Source organism: Coffea arabica, chromosome 4c (genome assembly GCF_036785885.1).
Source record: "Coffea arabica cultivar ET-39 chromosome 4c, Coffea Arabica ET-39 HiFi, whole genome shotgun sequence".
Taxonomy (NCBI): Eukaryota; Viridiplantae; Streptophyta; class Magnoliopsida; order Gentianales; family Rubiaceae; genus Coffea; species Coffea arabica.
In genome coordinates, this window is record NC_092316.1 from 9,874,168 (window position 1) to 9,893,031 (window position 18,864).

Below are 18,864 nucleotides of genomic sequence, written 5' to 3' on the forward strand. Positions count from 1 at the left end.
TGTGTGAGCATAAATCTTGTGCCTGAGGTGGTTTGGGATCAGGGGCCGTGGCAGATTCGCAGCATTTGCCTGAGTTAAGCTGGATTCACTGAGATTTTGCTCTTCTTTCGAGGTGGCGAAAGCTGAATATTGGCTTGATCTTCCATTTCTTCCAGAGAAACATCTTCCATGGTGTAAAAACAAATTTCCTTCTATCCCTCCCTTCAATAAGTAAGACAAATAAAATATAGATGATATATAAGATTGACAGGAACTAGAATTTGAGATCATTATCTAATAGGGATCTAGGAATTGGATCTCAAAAAGTTCAAATACATGGAATAAAGAAGGTTGAACTTAGCTAACGAGGATGGTCAACCCGGCTCGGTTTAACCAAGCCGAGCCCCCTTTCCTGTTCATAGTTTCTGATAATGGTCATCTCGGCCCGACCGGGCCGAGATGATCCCCTCATCTCGTAGGGGACCCCATCCATTCTGGTCACCTCGGCCATACCTCGCCTATGGAGGACTGAGGTGACTCTTACGTCTACTGTTGTTTCAAAGTGGCGCTGTGATTGACGTGATAATAGAGGTCTAGTCAAAAACCCTGACATTTACAGGACAGACAGAACATCTGATGAAACCTATCCTCTGAACAGACCTATCAAATCAGGCGGATACTCTCAATCCCCGTCAGATCCTAGGAACGTGGATTCCACCATCCTTCCCTCCAAGTTGTCACATATAAGTATCAGAGCCTCCCACTTAAGAAGGACCAGCTGAATACTCTATAAGATCACTCCCAATAGCTCCTTCCATTTTTTATTCCTATCCGAACTAATTAGACCGTCGGAGGGGAACCGGGGGACACAGCCCCGCCTCTGATAACTTGAGCAGGTGGTTTCTACAGAGCCGTACCCCACTACAGGAGAATACCCTAGCCGCTCAACACAGGTCGTTAAACCAGAATTCACCTCTTCAGCTAACAAGCAAAATAAAATGATACACAGTATTGTATATTCTGGACTTGGCCCCCAAGCAAAAGTGTAATATACTTGTTAGCTTATCTTAATAATTTTAGCTAATATGCGAAGTCAACAAGAGGATAATGAATGGAAGTTCCTTCACAGGTGTAAAGGCTAAGGCTTCACAAGGGCGTAGATTTGGGATCATTCTTAGGCTTGAAAGTTGTATTTACACGCTATGGTTTTAAGAGTGCAAAATTTGCTCATTACTTAATGTTCTTGATCTCATAATTAGAAAGACATCCCATTCATTTTCTATTTTCCATTGTAGTGGCCTTCTTTGTTTTCTCATTTTTAAGGGACTTAATTAGTTTCATACTTTTTTTATAATTTAATTCAATCAACTTGTCACACACATGTTGTGGTATATTAGTATTTTGGTAGTAATGATCAAGCTTTACTAAAATGTGTATGGATGATATCTTAAATGATGATATACGGATAGATTGAAATGTGAGGCAGAATCAGAAGGCGAAGGAAGTTTTACATGTATAACCATCTTAGTCTTGTAATAAACCACAGGTTAGCTAAAAATTTTTATCAACTATTGTGCTAGGAATGTTTTGTGCTAGCTGAAGTTGTGAGCATATATTCACTTTTGCCTTGAAGACTGTAATAGTTGGTTAATTACTTGTATCCTGAACTGTAGAAAGATCTAAATCTGACCACTTTATATACTAGAAATCAAGAATTTCTTCTCCTATGTCTACTTTTTATAAGAATTTTCCAAGCCAACCCGGCCTCAAAAGAGATAGAACTAGGTCTTCCATTCACTTCAGTGAAGGAAAGATGTTAATATATACAGATGAAGTTTAAGAGCCTTCATAGATCAACAGCAGTGAAGCAGTGCAAACGAAAGAGTTCAACTGACATAATAGAACTTCTAATTCCAGTGGGAGTTGGCAGAAACATAATAGTTCTTAGACGTTCCAGAAATTTCAACAGAAGAACATTGAGGAACGCACATCCTTGTGCAACTTGGGAAGTTCTGAAGGGGATGGAATTCCATATCCTGGATACATCTTCCTTGTTTTATCAGACTTGAACAACTCTAACATCTGAGCTGCAGCCAAGCGTGCATAGCGGATTGGAGCAACTGCAAGAAGCACGATTGTTAGTGATTTTAAAGTAGTATTTCCGGATGTAAATGCAAGAAAACCAAAATGGTTAGCTCATCATGGCAGAATAAGAAGTCTAGGGCTCCACCCAGAGACAACAAAGCTTCTCCATCCTCTCCTGGACGTGACAGTAGGGCAGCAAGTCATCAAATTAACAGCTTGAGATGGGAAACCTGGTTTCATTTTCTATTTCTCTCGCTGAAAATGATCATAACTGATGTGTACTAATGCAAGAATGACCTATTAATTAGGTTCTGCACAAATGTCTGAACTTAGATCCAAAGCTCTAATCTAACTGGTAAAATGAGAGTTTGCTACCTTCGGAAATGGCAGTCGTGCTTTTCTGGTACCTATAAAATGTACAAACGCTAAGTTTCTGGAGCTCTGTAAATCCAATGAAGGATATTAAGATGATTGTCAACTTACACATATGATAAACAATGAATAAGTTCCTGTATTTCATCAGATGAGAAACCAATCTCATCTAATAGAACATGATAATGAGTAGGCCTTGCTGTTCCCTAAAGTGAGACAAGAAACATTTAAACCATCAGATACATTTTTCCACCGTCAAAAAAAGAAGATGTAGCAATAGCATTGTATTTTCTTTTTTTGCAAAGAGGAGTTGCAAGGGTCATCAGATCAGTGGCAGCCGTCCTATCTTGGCCTTTACATGGAACCTTCCTCTCCCAAAGGAAACGAAATGAAAAACCAAATTCAAGCAATTATGCAGGTACTAATGCATGGTTTACGCAATTTGAGTTGGTGTAAAGGTGGTGCTGCTGTCTTTCATGAGATGAGTGTTGTTTGGTCTATATAACAGTCTCACCTTCTTAGCTATATGGGGGCACAAGAAGAAGTTGTTACATTTTGCATGACAAATCTTTTTGTCCACAACAGTTCCTGCAAAGAACAAGGACAATAAACATATGTTTTAAATGGTCAACATTGATGCTTAAAGGAGCTAGAATGTTACCAGGAGGAACATTGTCAACGGGAGAAGCTTTAATGAATTTTGTGTGATGTGATCTCTCTGATATAATCAAAGTGAACTTAGGACACCAGGTCTCATCAAGCAATTTGCATGCCTACAGAAGATAGAAGGTAGTAACTAAAAAGTGTCAACTTACAGTATGGGGGAAGACAATATATACGTCTAAGCACAAAGACATAATAAACCTTGAAAATTTGATCCATCTCATTGTTTAGAAGGTGATTGAACTGTGTTGTGCTGAGTCCATTCCTAAAGAACAAAAAAACCAGTGAGTAATGATTAGCACCAAATCCTGCCACTTTCGGAACTCTCACATTTGATGGATAGTTAAAGAATGAAGATTCTTTTTTTGATAATGGCACAAAGATAATAGCGCTAACTGAACAGATTTAAGTTAACAGCGCACTGAAAAAAGATGGGATTTTAGATTGGAAGCATTCAAAGGAAGATTACAAGGGGATGTGATTGCTACTAAATTTTAATGTGGCTGGAAAATTGCCAAAAAACTTGTTATGCCTTTCTTAGCTAGGTGGAGTTTGATCTTCAAAGTCTGGCCCAAAATCTAAGCATGACTAAATAACTTACAATTCTGGTTCTGTCAAGGAGCATAAACATTGATTCCCATAGCTGTATGTGCCTTAATCTTAATTCATGTAGAGAAATGATTAATGCATCTAGTAGTGTTAGAGAACATAAAGTCTACTGAGGAATGAGTATTACCGCATAATAACAAAAGATATCAGATAAAGGCTAATTAATCCTTAATAGAAAATACACCTGAAAATGATGATTTGTGCAGGTTTTTTCTGTCCTGAACTTGCATAGAAATCCATCAGTAGCTCCCTGTTAAATAAGAAGAATAAAAATTAGACTACTCTAAGTACTCATAATAACACTTTGATATACTAGATGATAAACTGAGGTCAATAATTTCCAGCCAAGAACGGTTCCATTGCATCATCAATTTTGTAGGTAATAGCTAATAGGTATCCAGAAAGGACACCATATACGCCTGTAGTTCCTCATTCCCTTTTGTATGTGTTATTTTTACTATACAGGGAAGGGGAGACGCTACCGGATCATTCCCTTGTCCTCCTGTTGGGACACTTGCCTAAACAGTGAATCCATCATTTGGTCGTTCCTTGTCTGCGTATGAATAGATGCTCTATAGCAGGAAATTGATGGCCATTGTCTAGAGCCAACCACCTAAGTCAACAAAGAGAACCAATGGGTGAAAATGATTTCTACACTGATCTATATTTGATTTATTAGTTATTGAAACCAGAGTCCACACTAACTGGTACTTGAACCTGAGCATCAGTACAAGAGGACACTTACTGCGGCAATGGGAGGTAGCTCTGACTGTCCATCGACACATGGCATGACTTCCATTCCCAAAATCATTGTAGGAATCTTCGATACCCAAGGGATGGTTCTTGTCATCTCAGAAGCTAATCTTGTATTAAAGCCACCGAGCTGCAAGAAGGCAACTTGTTACATGAGAGAGATAAAATATATGCAAATTAAGAATCAAGTTTGTACTGAAGAACATTACTTTTGCATTAATCTTCAAAAGAACATGCAGCAGATAACTCTCATCAACTCTATCATTTGCAAGGCACTGATTTGGAACTCCAACCTCTGCCAGGCTTTTCCATTTCCAATAACCTAAAAGAAGAAACTCAATCTTTGACTAAAATATAAAACTTGAAAGACGTGTCTAGTCAAATGATGTTTGGAACAAACCATATAGAGGACTCTGTCGTTTCTCAGATAAGAAACAAAGCACAAAGTAAAGAGGGTTGTTGCGAACTTTTGAGCTTATTTGCTCACACATCTTCTCCACTCTAACATGTGGTGGTTTCTTTCTGTATTGGGGATTCTCTTCAAAGACACATACTGGGGGATCCAATGTCTAGAAATTGGAAACAAGATAAGCTATGCAGTAGATAGAGCAACTCAGTAGTAAACCTACTGGAGAAGTGAAACATATATGAAGACAAAGAAGTCTACCACTCCTATCTTTGCACCAAGTTTTGCCAACTCTTGACAGAAATTGCGGGTGTAATGCTGACTAGAGAAGTTTACCACTGCCCAGCACTGAACTCTTTTTGGTTCCACGAGCTTCTATTTAAGATGTAAATGGCTATTAGAACCAATAATGTAGAATTTCCACATTAAATATATCATTCACCTTATCTTTAAAGCTCCATGAGGCATTTCTAGGAATAAGATCTTCATTGTTTGCCACTTTCAACTGCAACAGTGGGATAGATTGGAACCATCAGAGTTATTCAAGTTTAGACAAATAACCAATGGGACATTAAAATTGTAGAAAGCAGAAAAACTGTCAGAATACCCTGGGTGCTGATAATACACGACCTTCAACTTGGGTGTAACTATTAGAAATTGAAAGGCCACAAGAAAGCAACAGTGGATCCGCATTGTAATTACAGTGCCTCAGTTCCTGAGAAAGAGATATATTTTAGTATGAACTCCAATTGTTGCTTTAACCAAACTGCAGTGGTAGTCGTAAAATAAGTGGTCGTTGACCTACATTTGTCAAAACCAAGTATAATTCTTCTGGCTGTATGCTTGATTTTGATACCCTCATTCTCCTCTGATGATTGGTCAATGCTTTTTTATAATGTTGCAAAGAAACCAATGAACAGAGCTGAAAAAATTACACGAATTACATCACATTTTTTCCCAAGAAATCGTGACTGCCGGCTGCATGGATTAATTAACTTGAAAATACAGAGAAAATACAAAGAAGACAAAATTTTTCACCTCAACTGGAAAATAAGTTGGTCTGCATGGTTTTCCAGCATCGATGCATGGCAGGTCTGCAGAGTAAGTCAATGAAATGCCAAGCACTTTAGTAAAATAATCATATACCGTCATTTCTTTTTGTTGGAGAAGAGCAACTTGATTACTTCCTCCATCTAGTTTACACCAAAATCTGCGGAGTATTATCAGCAACGCATTAAGGGAAGAAGAAGCATCATTTTTGGCCGGCCAAAATTTGCCATAAAATCATAGCAGTTGAACTTACTTCTCTTGCTTGCAGGACTTCTCTGAAAGCCCAGTGATTCTCCATTCACGGTTGTTGTGCGCTACCTTTATCCTTAAATTCTTTAATGTTCGTTTTGCCTTGTGTAGAATGAGCAGAAAAACACCTGAGGAAGGTTCATCTACATGGTCCGCGAACTTAACATCAATATAATTTTTATTACCTGCAACCAGTCAACCTTGAAGGGATCGCTCACATTTTGGTGGCTGATGAGAAAATTAATCACTGGACCAGGCTGAACAATTGTTGTAGTAGTCACATCTGGCATTTGAAATATATTAGCTACTAGGAGACCTACTTTGAAACCTGAATCTAAATGATGTCTTACCAAAATTCAAAAATAATCCACCCTGGAGATCCTGAAACCTTGAACTGAAACCTCTACAACCAAAAACGCCACCACCCAAGTCCATGAAATTCTTTGAGTCATTTGAGAAGTATGATTGGCGAAGAACAAGATATTCCCTAAACAAAATTTTCAATTTAAATGGAAGTGATGCAAGAGGAACAAGGAATCTCCAAGCCAGTCATGCACGTACTGTTTAGCTGCATGTTGCCTTAAAATGGTATCTAAGACTTTCAGGCCTTCATGCTTCTCTGGTCCTTGTTCGCTTGTTGTATTCGTAATCTGCTGTGTAGAAATGGTTGCCACAAAGCTCATTTGTATCTTAAAAGTTTTGGCTGAAGACATAAGCCTATGCCTCTTTTGATCATTTTCACAGGGACTCTCTTTGCCGCTAAGATTAGCTCCTCCAGAAACTCTGAATTAAAGAAAAGACCTTGTAAATTGAACCAGCAAATACTACAGGATATTACAAAACCACAAACGAGAGAAGGAAAAAATTTCCTGTTACCTTTTTAGCGAGATGGCGTTAAGCACAACAACAAAGTCCAGATTATTTCGTGGGAGACAACCAACTGTATATAAGTTCTTAAATCCATCATATGCAAATGATTTTTCGGCTAGTTCTGATTTGTATGTCTGATGGGCTTGAGCTATAACCTTTCTTCTAAGGTTTGAACTGCCAACAAGCTTCCCATTGTCATGCAAGATGGAAACCTGTAGGAAGACATTAAAACTTCAGGAATGCAGAAATCCCCTTCTCATCAAAATATAGGAAGGCAGGAGTTTACATTGTAATGGTAGAAGTCGGGAATCTTAGCAGCAACAGAGACTTTGAAATGATTAGTCAGTAGCAATATTTTCAGTCCTTTGGACCCGGGGCAAGGCTGGTTCATCACTTTGCTCTTCTGATTTAAGAGCTCAACCCTCTCAGTCTCAGGTCCCTTTTCTACTTCTATTCGCATGGGAGCTACTGTCAAAAGCTGTTCAGCGAGTGGCCCAGCACAATTCTTTGATAAGTCTGCAGGCTTCATTTTCAATACCTACAGCATAGGAGGAAACGAGTTGCAAGATATTCTGTTTATCCCATCATACAATTTTCTTAGTGTAAACAGCAGATTTCTATAATCCACAAGAAGTACTTTTTTCTTGGAAGAAACTTAAACATGGCATGGAAAACATAATTTCTTAAGAATACGAAAAACCAACATGGTTCTAATTTAGTAGCTAAAAGCAACTCAGAGAACAAAACTTCTTATTCAGGAAATCTTAGAAAGTTCAGAGCTTCACAACTCATTACACAAGACTTCTACTCAATAGTATGATATATAAAGATGAGAGGAAATTCACCTCCTTGGTCATTCTAACTATTCAAATAACAGGACTAAAGAACTGACTGATAGCTGCATAAGATGCTCCAATTAGAGTAGTAAATTTTGAAGTTGTCTTACCAATGTTCTTGTTCAGCAGAGGAAAAAAAACAGATTGTTTGTTCTATTCAAGTTGAAAAAGCCATTAAGTATTACTTCCTAGTTGTCTTGGTTGCTTGCTTGTCCTAATCAGTATATATATTGAAAAGTGAAATACTACATATGGGCTGATCATTTTTGTACCGAATCAGAAGAATGTTCATGCCAGCCTGGTGAAACTGTGATTTCCGCTTGCAAACATAGTCTTTGTTTGTTGTTCAAGATCAATCCACAGATTAATCCACAAAGAATGCATGTGGAAGGAGAGTACTTAAACTTTGTTCCTTTCTATTTTAGGACAGGAGAACATTTCCACACGCCAAACTAAGAGCTTACGTGAGTACAATTGTTTCAGACTGCAACCTGCAAAGATGTTTCCTCATCTGAATCATACATGACTATCAAATACTTCGACATCTTGACTTCTAAACTTCTAAGAAATTCTAGGATGTAGGCTTTATCGCAGATATACATGCAAAAATGAGTTTTTCCGTGTGACGAGCAGTGAAACTATTGTGGCAAATTAATGGAATTAAGACAGGTGGTTGAGGAGGGTGAAAGTGTTCTGGTGCACCTATTCAAGACTTCATTTTTTTAAGATAGGAGAACAAGGGAATTTCAACTCTCTTCCGTTACTTCATGTTTTTCTTTTTTCCTGGGGGAAATTCAACCCTTTTCCAGTCATATTTTGAACATACGTGTCAAAATTTTTTTTTTATCAATATGTCTATCTAGACTATATCTATTACATCATATTTCACTGGAAATGTGACAAGAAGCTGCAATAGTCTTGCTGCAGGTTTTTAACGTCTGAGAAATGGGTATTTATGTCTTCTTCTATAACTTAAATTACCTTATCAAAATAGCAACTTAGTAGAGTGCAAAAATCTCTATCAATTTTTCTTCTGACCGTTCAAGGTTTCACAACACAGATGATGTATTGCATTTAACCGTTATTGGAGAAAACATCAGAGTAAGAGAGGACAAACACACAGAACCACCAATTAATTTTCAACTTCTTCGCCTATATGCACTCCTCACAAATCGAGACGCTAGTTACAAAATCTAAATGAGGTTTAAAGAGTCATGTAGCTCGTATCCTGTCTAGCCAATCCACACTCTTCCTCGCTTTCTCTGGCTGTAGATCAATGCTCATCCGAGACTTCTCGTGATACTCCACGCTCCTGCGAGATCTCTCCATGTAATCACAGGATATTCTTGACTTTGAGATTTTGTCATCAGTTGTATGCTTGTGTTCGTAAAATTTCAGCCTTTCCCCCTTGTCAGTGCTTCGCCTTGGTTTTTCTCTCCGGTCAGTGCTTTTTCTTGGAGCCTCAAAACAATCACTCTTCCTGGAAATTTCAGGCCGGTCTATACTTCTCCTTGTAATGTTTCTCTGTGAGGGTGGTTTTTCAACAGTGGTTACAAACTTCTTCAGGTGCCTAATGTATTCAGGATATAATTCCAGGTTACAATGGTTTCCTCCCTTGAGCCATAATGGCTCATATTTCTCTTGGCACAGTTCCCAGAGCTGTTTCCCATGAGAGCAGTCAACAACTTCATCAGAAGTGCCCTGCAGAATTGAGCCAGTGTCAATGCATATCAATAAGACAATACCTAGAAGTTTGAGAACCAAAAATCTAGCTTAGAGAGTGATAAAGGCAGTAGAAATAGAATGAGAACTTGAATAATATTTTGTTGCTTTCATAAGAAGATGAGTCATTGATTTGAAAAGATAGATCTTGCCCTTAATGGGTTCAACTGCCAGGGCCAGCTATAAAAGCAGACTCCTCAAGATGAGCCCCCCTTCCGTAACACGGTCCGTGCGTGTCACACCGGCTATTGCATTAGTAAATTAGCCAACCTTTGACACCTAGCACCTAATAAACTTTTGGTTGCAGTTAAGACATTTCACAACCTAGTACCTGGAAATCAGTTGCACTAAAGCAACATCACTTGCACTAAAAAGCTTTTGGGGATCTGAAAATCAGTTGCACTAAAGCAACATCAATTGCTATCAGGACCAATTTTATTCAAACACAGAAGCTATGTACAGGAATTGGAGATTCAAGCAACAATTTTTCTGCATTTCAGATCAGAAGAGGTAATGAAACACAACAAAGACTTGGACCATTAGGTGGACAAATGCCACATGGTAGAATGAGATGAATAATGAGTATGGATACTCTGAATGATCAAGTAATTGATAGAAGTATCCAGATTATTGTCAATAAAACATTATGGGAGGAACTACTTGTGATTAAAGAAAAATTAGACATAGCAAACAAAAATGAGGACACTATCACTTCTCGAAGGTCAATGTGCATATAAAGAGGCTGGCACGTCACCTTCATGAGGAGATAGGACCATAAGAAGGTATTACTCCATGGTCTTCGCTAATCAACTAACTAGCTGTATTCATTAATAAACAATTCACACCCTGCTTCAGGCATTGATACAGGAACATGATTTCTGACACTAGGTTTTAGCTGCATTGTTAAGCTGAATGATTCCTAAAGAGATCAACCAAATCCAGCCAACAGACATCTTGATGACCTACTACTGCCACAAAATTTTAAAAACAGCAAGATAGAGTTTGGTCAAGGGACTCAAATAACATTTTGTTGCCTTTACTTATCAACTCCCCTTCTCCTGGGGGACAGGCAATGGTGTGCTTTCACCATTCTACTGACAGTCAGTTTGATACACATTGCATGTATTAGAACAAAATTTCCATGTAGTGTTCCATTTAAATTGTATATAGAAAGTCTGATACGAAAAGAAAATTAAATCTACATTCCTTCATTGAACTCTACAGATGCTACTTGCAATGTTAATTAAAATCTTTGACATTTCAACATCAGCTTCAGTTCATTTACCCACTTATTTCCTGTTCTCCTTTTTGGTAAATATAGTTCCCCATGGAAATGGGTGCCTGTCATCATGATTTTGCTCCAGATACTGTTTCAATTGTTTTTTAATGATGAACATTACCATATTCAATATGTCAATCTAGAAGGACAGGCTACTGAAACTCAAGATACATTATTGTGGTTGAGTCACTTGAACGTAAAATAGACACACATAATCTGACATGAATTCTATTGAGGAAGCTAAAAAAACTACCATGTTAAGGGCTGCTTTAATCCAATTTCCAACGCACATATTAATTAAAAAAACAACTGAACACTTACATGAATGACCAGAACCGGACACTTCACTAATGGTATTTTGTCAATATTCTGCAGGAAACCAGCAAAAGCATGCTTAGAGATAGGATATGTTGAAGTCCTTCTTCTTAAAAGGCAGATGATTCACGCACCGGAGCTATTTGGGCAGTCTGGGGAGGTGAATGGCACAATATAACGTTACAATTAACAGGATAAAAAAAATCAATAAACAATTTTCTCACCTTGTAGATGTCAAACCAGTATGTACGCTTCACAGGATACATAACTCTTAAGCCAGATAGAATAGGACTATGCAGAACAACAGCCTTTAGCTGAGGCAAACGTGTAGCAAGATCCAAAGTAGGGCCGCTTCCAACGGATTGACCATAAAGGATGACATCTTCCTGCTTAGCACCATAGGTCTCTTCAAGACACTTGTATGCAGCTTCAATATCTGCATAAGTATTATGCTCACTTGGCTGCAAAAGTGACACGCATGAACTTCAGTGGGTGCAGTAGACATTTGATCACTTAAAAAGAGAGTGCCAGATATTGCCATGACAAACTTTTTTTACCTTTCCAGTTGATTGTCCATAACCTGAGTAGTCATACCTACATAGATGATAATACATTTTAGAACACTCAAGATTCTTTGATTAACCTGACCTAAGCAGTTAAAACATACAGGGAAACAAAATAACCATCAGCTCAAGAATGCTGGAGCCAGCCATGAAAATTTTAGAGACATCAATAGCATGCTAGCTTATTTGGCGTTGTTGAAATAATTTTCACATCTGCATTCAGTAAGAAAACTTTCTCTGTACCATTAACTATACGAAACACCAATTTCGGAACCAACCTCATTCCTATTTCAATAACAACAGAGAAGGTGCCAACACCTCAGTTTCCAAGCCAAGATCAGATTATAATGAATCAAAATCACATTTTTCAACCAATAGTTTAACAAGCAAAACCTTTTATCTTCTAATACTCCGCACCCCCACCAAAAAATTAATACATACACAAATAATCCTCAAACCAGGATTAAAAAGAAGAATTTAAGCAAAGATTAGTTCTTGAAGGACTGCCACCTAATTTCCAAAAATTTTCAGCTTTCAACAAAATCTCTCTTTTTCCACAGCTTTTTATTGACATAAATCAGCATATAAAATATGCAGTTCCACGGTTATTTCCAAAATGAAAGGACATAAAAACCCAGAAAATTCAAAATCATACCCCATAAGATTAACTCTGAGATGAATGCTGAGCTCAATGAAGAGCTCATACATCTGCCCAACATCAGCAGCATTTCCATGAGAATAGAGCAGAGTAGTGGAAGCCATTGGGTACCTAATGTAAAGGGCCACAATTTCATTCCCTCTTCTTGTGGGCAGCCTCAGAATATCCACATTTTCTCTATGGGGAAAAGGGTCCATCAGCAACAGCCCAGTTTCTTCATCCTTGAGTATCTTATATGTTGGTGGGTTTGGTGGGAAAAATGCTAACTTTGCTGCCATTGATGATGTCACCCCTCCCATCTCTTCCCCTTCCTTCCCTCCCTCCTACTCCTGCTCAATCCCCCTATTTTCTTGATAATGGTGGTACAAACTTTGAAGGGCTTGTTCTGGGAAGCGAGCAGAGAGAGATTAGAGAAGATGTTTGATGGCTGCTTTGGTGACTGGGAAGGAGTAGAGTATTCAAGTTGACATGTGCAAGTTAATAATGGTTTTTTTCCCCTCTCTCCCCTTTGTACAACATAAAAGAGTGGTAGTTTTTGTGTGTGTGCTATAAAAGATGATGAAAATTGGGATTGGACTTGAGGGTGATTGGAGATTGCCCCTCCCTCCATAATCCATGGTAGGAGAACTATCCCAAAAAATAGATAAACATTCTGGAGGAATGGGGAATCCCAAATAGTGCAAAGTTGGCACAAAAAGGATAAAATATCAGAATGTGTAGTTCCTCACAACTGGAAATGGTAGTATTAACCAAAAAAGAGTAAACATCAAGTACTTGTAGAATTATGGTAGATTGGACATGTTAGCAAGTATTGGTCTTCTTCTTTTTCTTTTTTCTATTATATGCAATATTATGCACACTACTATGGCTAGTAATTTGTTTATTTTGTTCAAGTGAGACTCAAGCTGCATAAGGTAAAGGGAGAGGTGAGAGAGTTTGAGAGTGAAATCAAGAATTTCATGATTAATTGATTAATACTTCATGACACGTCTGTTAATATTACGTTATTTTGAGGTACTTTCACAATTCAAAGAATTAGTGCTTAAATCCCCTAATGACTAATAATCTATATAAGTACTCATTAAAAAGCCCTTAATTTTAATTCTTTTTCTTGGTTACATTTAGCCCATGACTATATTAAATTTGGAAGCCTAAAAATATTTTTCGAAAAAAGAGTGACTATAAACGTTTAGCCAATACTGCCCTGGTATGGACCACTACTGCACCTTTTTTTTTATATAAGGATCTATTATAAGTAGGGCTGGCTCGCGAGCGGCTCGAGTCAAACTCGAGTAGAGCTCGAGCTGGCTCGAGTCGAAATCGAGTTCAAACTCGAGTTCAAAATATTAAGCTTGTTAGGCTCACGAGCTCGAATAAATATATATAATATTTTTTATTTTTTTATTTTAAGTATATATATTTTTTATTTTAAGTATATATATATTTTTTTTTATTTTAATAGTAAAATTACATATATATCCTTAATATTTTACTATTTATTAAGAAAAAAAATATTATTTTATTTATTTTTTTAAAAATAAAATAATTATTTTTTATTTTTTTTCGAGCTCGAGTTTTAAATTGCCGGCTCGTCGAGCTTGAGCTCGAGTTCGAGCTTGATAAATTTAGTCGAGACTCGGCTCGATTAGCCCAAAACTCGACTCGATTCGCCTCGTTTGCAGCCCTAATTATAAGTAAAGACTACCTTTGAATATTTAAGAGGAAAAGTAAAAGGAAAACTTCTATGAATGTTTATTAGCTTTTGTTTGGGAAGGGAAGAAATAAATTTGCTTCATTTTGTGCTTAGTCGTTTTAGTCCCCAGTCAGTTTCGGGTGTGAACTATTTAGCAATTTGGTCCCTTATATTTTTACAAAACCAGTTTAGTCCCCCTATTTTCACTTTTGACCAATTCAGGGCCTTTGACTAAGAGTCAGGTCACTAGTCTTGAAGAATTTGGACAAATGCCTTTCCACGGAAGTGGTTGAAATTGTGTTCTGCATAACTAATGGTTAAACTTTGTACACATTTCAACTTTGTACCATTAACTAAATGATTAAAAATACGTGTTCGATAAAATTATGTATATAAATTTGTACTTGAGTAGTATGAATACATTTAAGAGTTATGGAATTAAAAATGGCAATAAAATTTACTACAGTTTTCAAATACTATGCTGCATTTTATACCAATTTTAAATTTATTTTTATGAATAAGATGTTAAATTTATTAAAATTTTATCACCTTATTACTTAAATATGTATATATCTACATTTATTATGATATACATATATATATCGCTCTTATTTCTACATTTATTATGATATATATATGTCGCTCTTATTTTGTATATAACTCAAAAAGTATGTCATTATTCTTATTCAAATTTTAAAATTTTTAAGAGTTAAAGTATACTATGTTAACAATTTATTATCTCTTTTATACAGTTAAGTGAAAAGTACAATTATTTTTCAAAGTATTTTTAAAATATATGATCATGAAAGTTTTTTTGAATGATATATACAAACGTATATATTATGGATATAATATGAGTATTTACTAACAAAGGCCGGGGGCAAAAAGTCGAAAATAGTATTTATTCCTTTGGATTGGATTGGAGGTGAGGAAGAAAATTAAAAACACATTAACTAATAGTAAATGCTTCAGCAAATACTACTGAGAAAGGTTTCCTAAAAAGAAAAATCCGAAATCCGAAACTAAGAACCTATCCATTCCTTTGCCTCTTTATAGGAAGGAATCAAATGTGGAATAAATTGCAAAATCAAAAAGTTGTTGGCATTCTCAATTGTTTTCTACGTGTTGGTTGAAAAGTTAATCATAGACGTCAGACTCGTTTGGAAAGTGAGTTTTTTGGGTGTTTGTCTAAAATTTTACTGTAACTTACTGCAGAAATTTTTTAAAAATTTTTTGAAGTGTGTAAATTTTTTAATATTTTGAAGTGTATAGTTTAAAAACTTTGAGAAGTTTTTTTAAGTTACTGTAACTAAAATTTTTAAAAAACTTGTAGCAGGCAAACTTGGCAAATAACTTGCCTGCCAAACAAGGCCATTTCTTGACACTTGCACAAGATGCCCTTTGTCTCTTCCCTTGTTTGCACACTACCTCATGAACTACAATTAAAGAATTTGGATGAATATCTCCATATCATTTGGAAAAGTGTTCTTTTATCACAAGATAATTTTTGCATAGACCTAAGAATTACCTATTGTTATTTCATTTCGAGATAGTAAATGACATATTGACCACTCATCATCATTATCTTTTAGTGTCGATTATAGCATTTGCATCATCAACCATATATACAGGTATCAAAAAATAGATCTGAAGAATGGATATTACGAATCTGAAGAGCATATAAAAATTATACTGTAAAATTTAAAAAATAACATAAACTAATTGTAGCCCCAAAAACATCTGCTCTGGACAATTATTAGTAGGCGATGATTTAATTTTTTTCCTATAGGGACCAAATCACTTTAATTTCATCCGTACAAAATTAATTGGCCCAAATTATTTCTACATTTAACATAGTTCATGGCAGTGTACTCCGATGACAAGTTTCAAGAACAGCCAGGCGTTTGCCTTTTATTTTCTTGCAAGAAAATGATGTTCATCCTAACTAAATCGAATGCTAATTTAACGAGCTTTTCTAATGGATTAGGTGCCAATTTGATACTCTTAATAACCTAATTGGATTTGATTAAGCATCTAAATGTACGGTGTGGATTAAATGTAACTAAGGACATATACTCACGAGTACCTAAGGGCATCCGTTGGATGAGTCCAACCCAATTTAGATCAAAATTAACATATATTAACATAAGCACACTTATTATCTCTCTTTGCATTTACATGTTCTCGTTAGTTAACTTCAATATCTTATAAAAGCATTTGGCTAATTGATGCAATTTAAATGTAATTTAGATGTGTAAGAAAATACGAATGTGTGCATTAAGATGATAATTTAGGTGTAATTGAGATGTTTTAAATTGCTAAAACATGATATTGCACTTACCTTAATTTACCTCAATCTTTCGAAAAACAAAAAGGAAACATCTTTTAGTGAGTTTGTCTAATTATCAAATATTGATTCTATAACTGTATCCAGATCCTAGCCTTGAAGTTGAATTCATGTGGAATTAAGGAATGCAGAGTTTGTTGGTGACTGGAACAACTCGTGATTAATCACCTCAATCATATGGAGGACTTTTCTTGTCAAAGGAGGTGTCACAATCATATCTGATTTACTTATGCCTATAGTAATTGTCATATCTTCTCAATTAAATAATTCAGTAACTTAATAGATTCAAATTTCAGATAGAATAAGTAATACTTTGATCTAGTAAGGTCTGTGTACCTACAAGTTCCCAACACAAAGCCTCTTTAGACTTTCCCTCCTCTATAGTTTAGGATAGAATAGGTTATACAATAATTATCGTCTCAAAATAAAAAGATAATAGATTCAAATTTCAGATTTTAGAACTAATTCACATCAAAAAGTCGTGATAAATTGGAGTAAATTAAACAGGAATAATAGGCAATATATTTTTCCTTTTAGTTTTCTCCACGAACAAAGGGAATACACTAATACATAGTAACTTCTTAAAATTTGCATGATAACATTTTAATATTGGATTGACAGATATGTATTCCTTGACTCTCTGGTTCTAAATCTAATACCTTATCCATCAATTGTTGCTTTATGTTTTACCATTTTCTGTGTCTTTCAAATCAAATGAGTGCTTAATTTTCTTTCCTTTTTTTTTTTTTTTTTTACAAAAACGATAGATGAATATATTTCTACTAAGAGAGAATTTACAATATATGACCAAGGGCTCAAGTTTTGCTTTACAAAAGTGTACTAAGACACTAAGGATCAAAGAACTCCTCATCAAAATTGATGTGCATTGCTTGCTTACTCAGTTTAATAACTGAGTGTATTAGTACTACCATTACTAGGCTGGCTAACAAATGAGAATGTCCTAAACATTAAGCTTAGATCATTGATGCATTAAAGATGGCCTGCTTAATTTTCTTTTCTTCTTTCTTTCTTTTTTTTTTTTCTTTTTCTAAATTTTTGCATCATGACTGGTCTTCATTGGGGCAACTCATGCGTTGCATTCTTGATGATGGAAATTATTGTTGTGAAGAGACCAGAAAGAGCAAGAGTAGTCTGCATCAAAGCATTCTAGGCGTGCGTTCTGCTGTGAAAATAGTTGTACTTTGCCAATTCATGCGCAGGTTGCTGTGCATATAACGCATGCTATTGCAATTTCACTTTGAATTTATGGTTCACATCTAAATCTTTATTAATTTTCAATATGTTTCTCTGTCACTGAGAAGTAAAAGCTGAACCTGTAAAAGTGAGATAAGAAAATTTTTTAAAAGTTCAGCTTTTAGACACGTTTTCAATTTAATTTTATGTTTTCTGAGAAAAAAACTTTGGTACAATTCACAAGTGCCCATTTTGAGCCCTTGGCATATGAATGGGAAGAAATTTTACTCCGGGAAAAAAAAGGCTTTGCCTCATGTAAATTGTACGATGCAATACACTTTTGCAGAATATTCGCAGAATAAGTTTTTATAGAAAAATTTTTACGTTTTTCGTGAGCACATTTTTTAGTCACCTCTTTATTTTACATATATCAAATCGCTACGGTACATTTTTTTACAAAAACTTCTAAAAATAGCAATCCAAACGGAACCTTAATTCTTGATAAGGACTATTTTGAAAACTTCCCACTTTTTAAGGGGTAAAGCAGAATTTTTAAAGAGCATAGGTAGGGGTGGCAATGGGGCGGGGGTGGGGTGGGGGACACCTCCCCCAACCCCCGCCCCGTTGCATTTTAATTCCCCCCGCCCCCGGCTTCCCCCGTCCCGCTTCCCCCGTGGGGTTAAAAAATTTTTATTATGTAATTTTATTATAATTAAATTTGAACAAATAATCAAATACTAAAATATCAATACATCACCAAATTATTATTCATTATAACTTCACAATTGAAACTCACAAAAATAATTAAATAAAGGTTATTTGAATACAATCTAATATAATAAAACAAATATAACTAAAATAATCAAGTTTTCACTTTTAATACAAATACAATCACTAAATTATTATTGTATTTTTTTAGAAAAAAGTGTTACTATATTAAGTGTAGTTAGGAATTTAACATAAATGTATTAATAAATTTAGTATAAATAATTAATAATTTTTATTAATAGACATGTATAATTAGTAGTATAATTGATAATATCATTATATATATAATTATGTACATGTATATATTTTTTCAAACGGGTGGCGGGCCCTCTCCCCAATGAACTCCACGGGTGCCCGCCACCATTGCCATCCCTAACCATAGGGGCAAAGGAAAGGGTAAGTGGCCCCTCCCTTCCCCCATATTCCCAAATCCCAATCTTTTTCAATAGTTAA

At 35.8% G+C, this 18,864-nt stretch overlaps 2 protein-coding genes across 3 annotated transcripts; both read right to left on the bottom strand.

Annotated features, from left to right (window-relative positions):
* Nucleotides 1–1,751: 1,751 nt before the first annotated feature.
* On the bottom strand, nucleotides 1,752–8,271 carry LOC113738920 (protein argonaute 4A). Its single transcript, XM_072045971.1, has 23 exons — nucleotides 8,145–8,271; nucleotides 7,323–7,574; nucleotides 7,043–7,248; nucleotides 6,728–6,949; nucleotides 6,517–6,653; nucleotides 6,352–6,449; nucleotides 6,171–6,268; nucleotides 5,906–6,077; nucleotides 5,673–5,789; nucleotides 5,475–5,582; nucleotides 5,310–5,372; nucleotides 5,129–5,242; nucleotides 4,862–5,030; nucleotides 4,671–4,783; nucleotides 4,454–4,591; nucleotides 4,191–4,321; nucleotides 3,893–3,958; nucleotides 3,301–3,364; nucleotides 3,098–3,209; nucleotides 2,951–3,024; nucleotides 2,548–2,642; nucleotides 2,440–2,471; nucleotides 1,752–2,099 (listed from the first exon to the last, which is right to left on the bottom strand). The coding sequence occupies exons 2-23, from the start codon at nucleotides 7,563–7,565 to the stop codon at nucleotides 1,942–1,944; spliced, it is 2,730 nt and encodes a 909-aa protein (XP_071902072.1). The 5' UTR covers nucleotides 7,566–7,574; nucleotides 8,145–8,271; the 3' UTR covers nucleotides 1,752–1,941.
* A 648-nt stretch (nucleotides 8,272–8,919) lies between these two features.
* On the bottom strand, nucleotides 8,920–12,845 carry LOC113738667 (uncharacterized). Of its 2 annotated transcripts, XM_027265909.2 has the most exons (5): nucleotides 12,407–12,845; nucleotides 11,746–11,782; nucleotides 11,413–11,649; nucleotides 11,195–11,242; nucleotides 8,920–9,573 (listed from the first exon to the last, which is right to left on the bottom strand). In XM_027265909.2, the coding sequence occupies exons 1-5, from the start codon at nucleotides 12,706–12,708 to the stop codon at nucleotides 9,085–9,087; spliced, it is 1,113 nt and encodes a 370-aa protein (XP_027121710.1). In that variant the 5' UTR covers nucleotides 12,709–12,845; the 3' UTR covers nucleotides 8,920–9,084. The 2 variants fall into 2 exon arrangements, with proteins under 2 accessions (XP_027121710.1, XP_071902073.1); XM_072045972.1 differs by lacking the exon at nucleotides 11,195–11,242.
* Nucleotides 12,846–18,864: the final 6,019 nt, after the last annotated feature.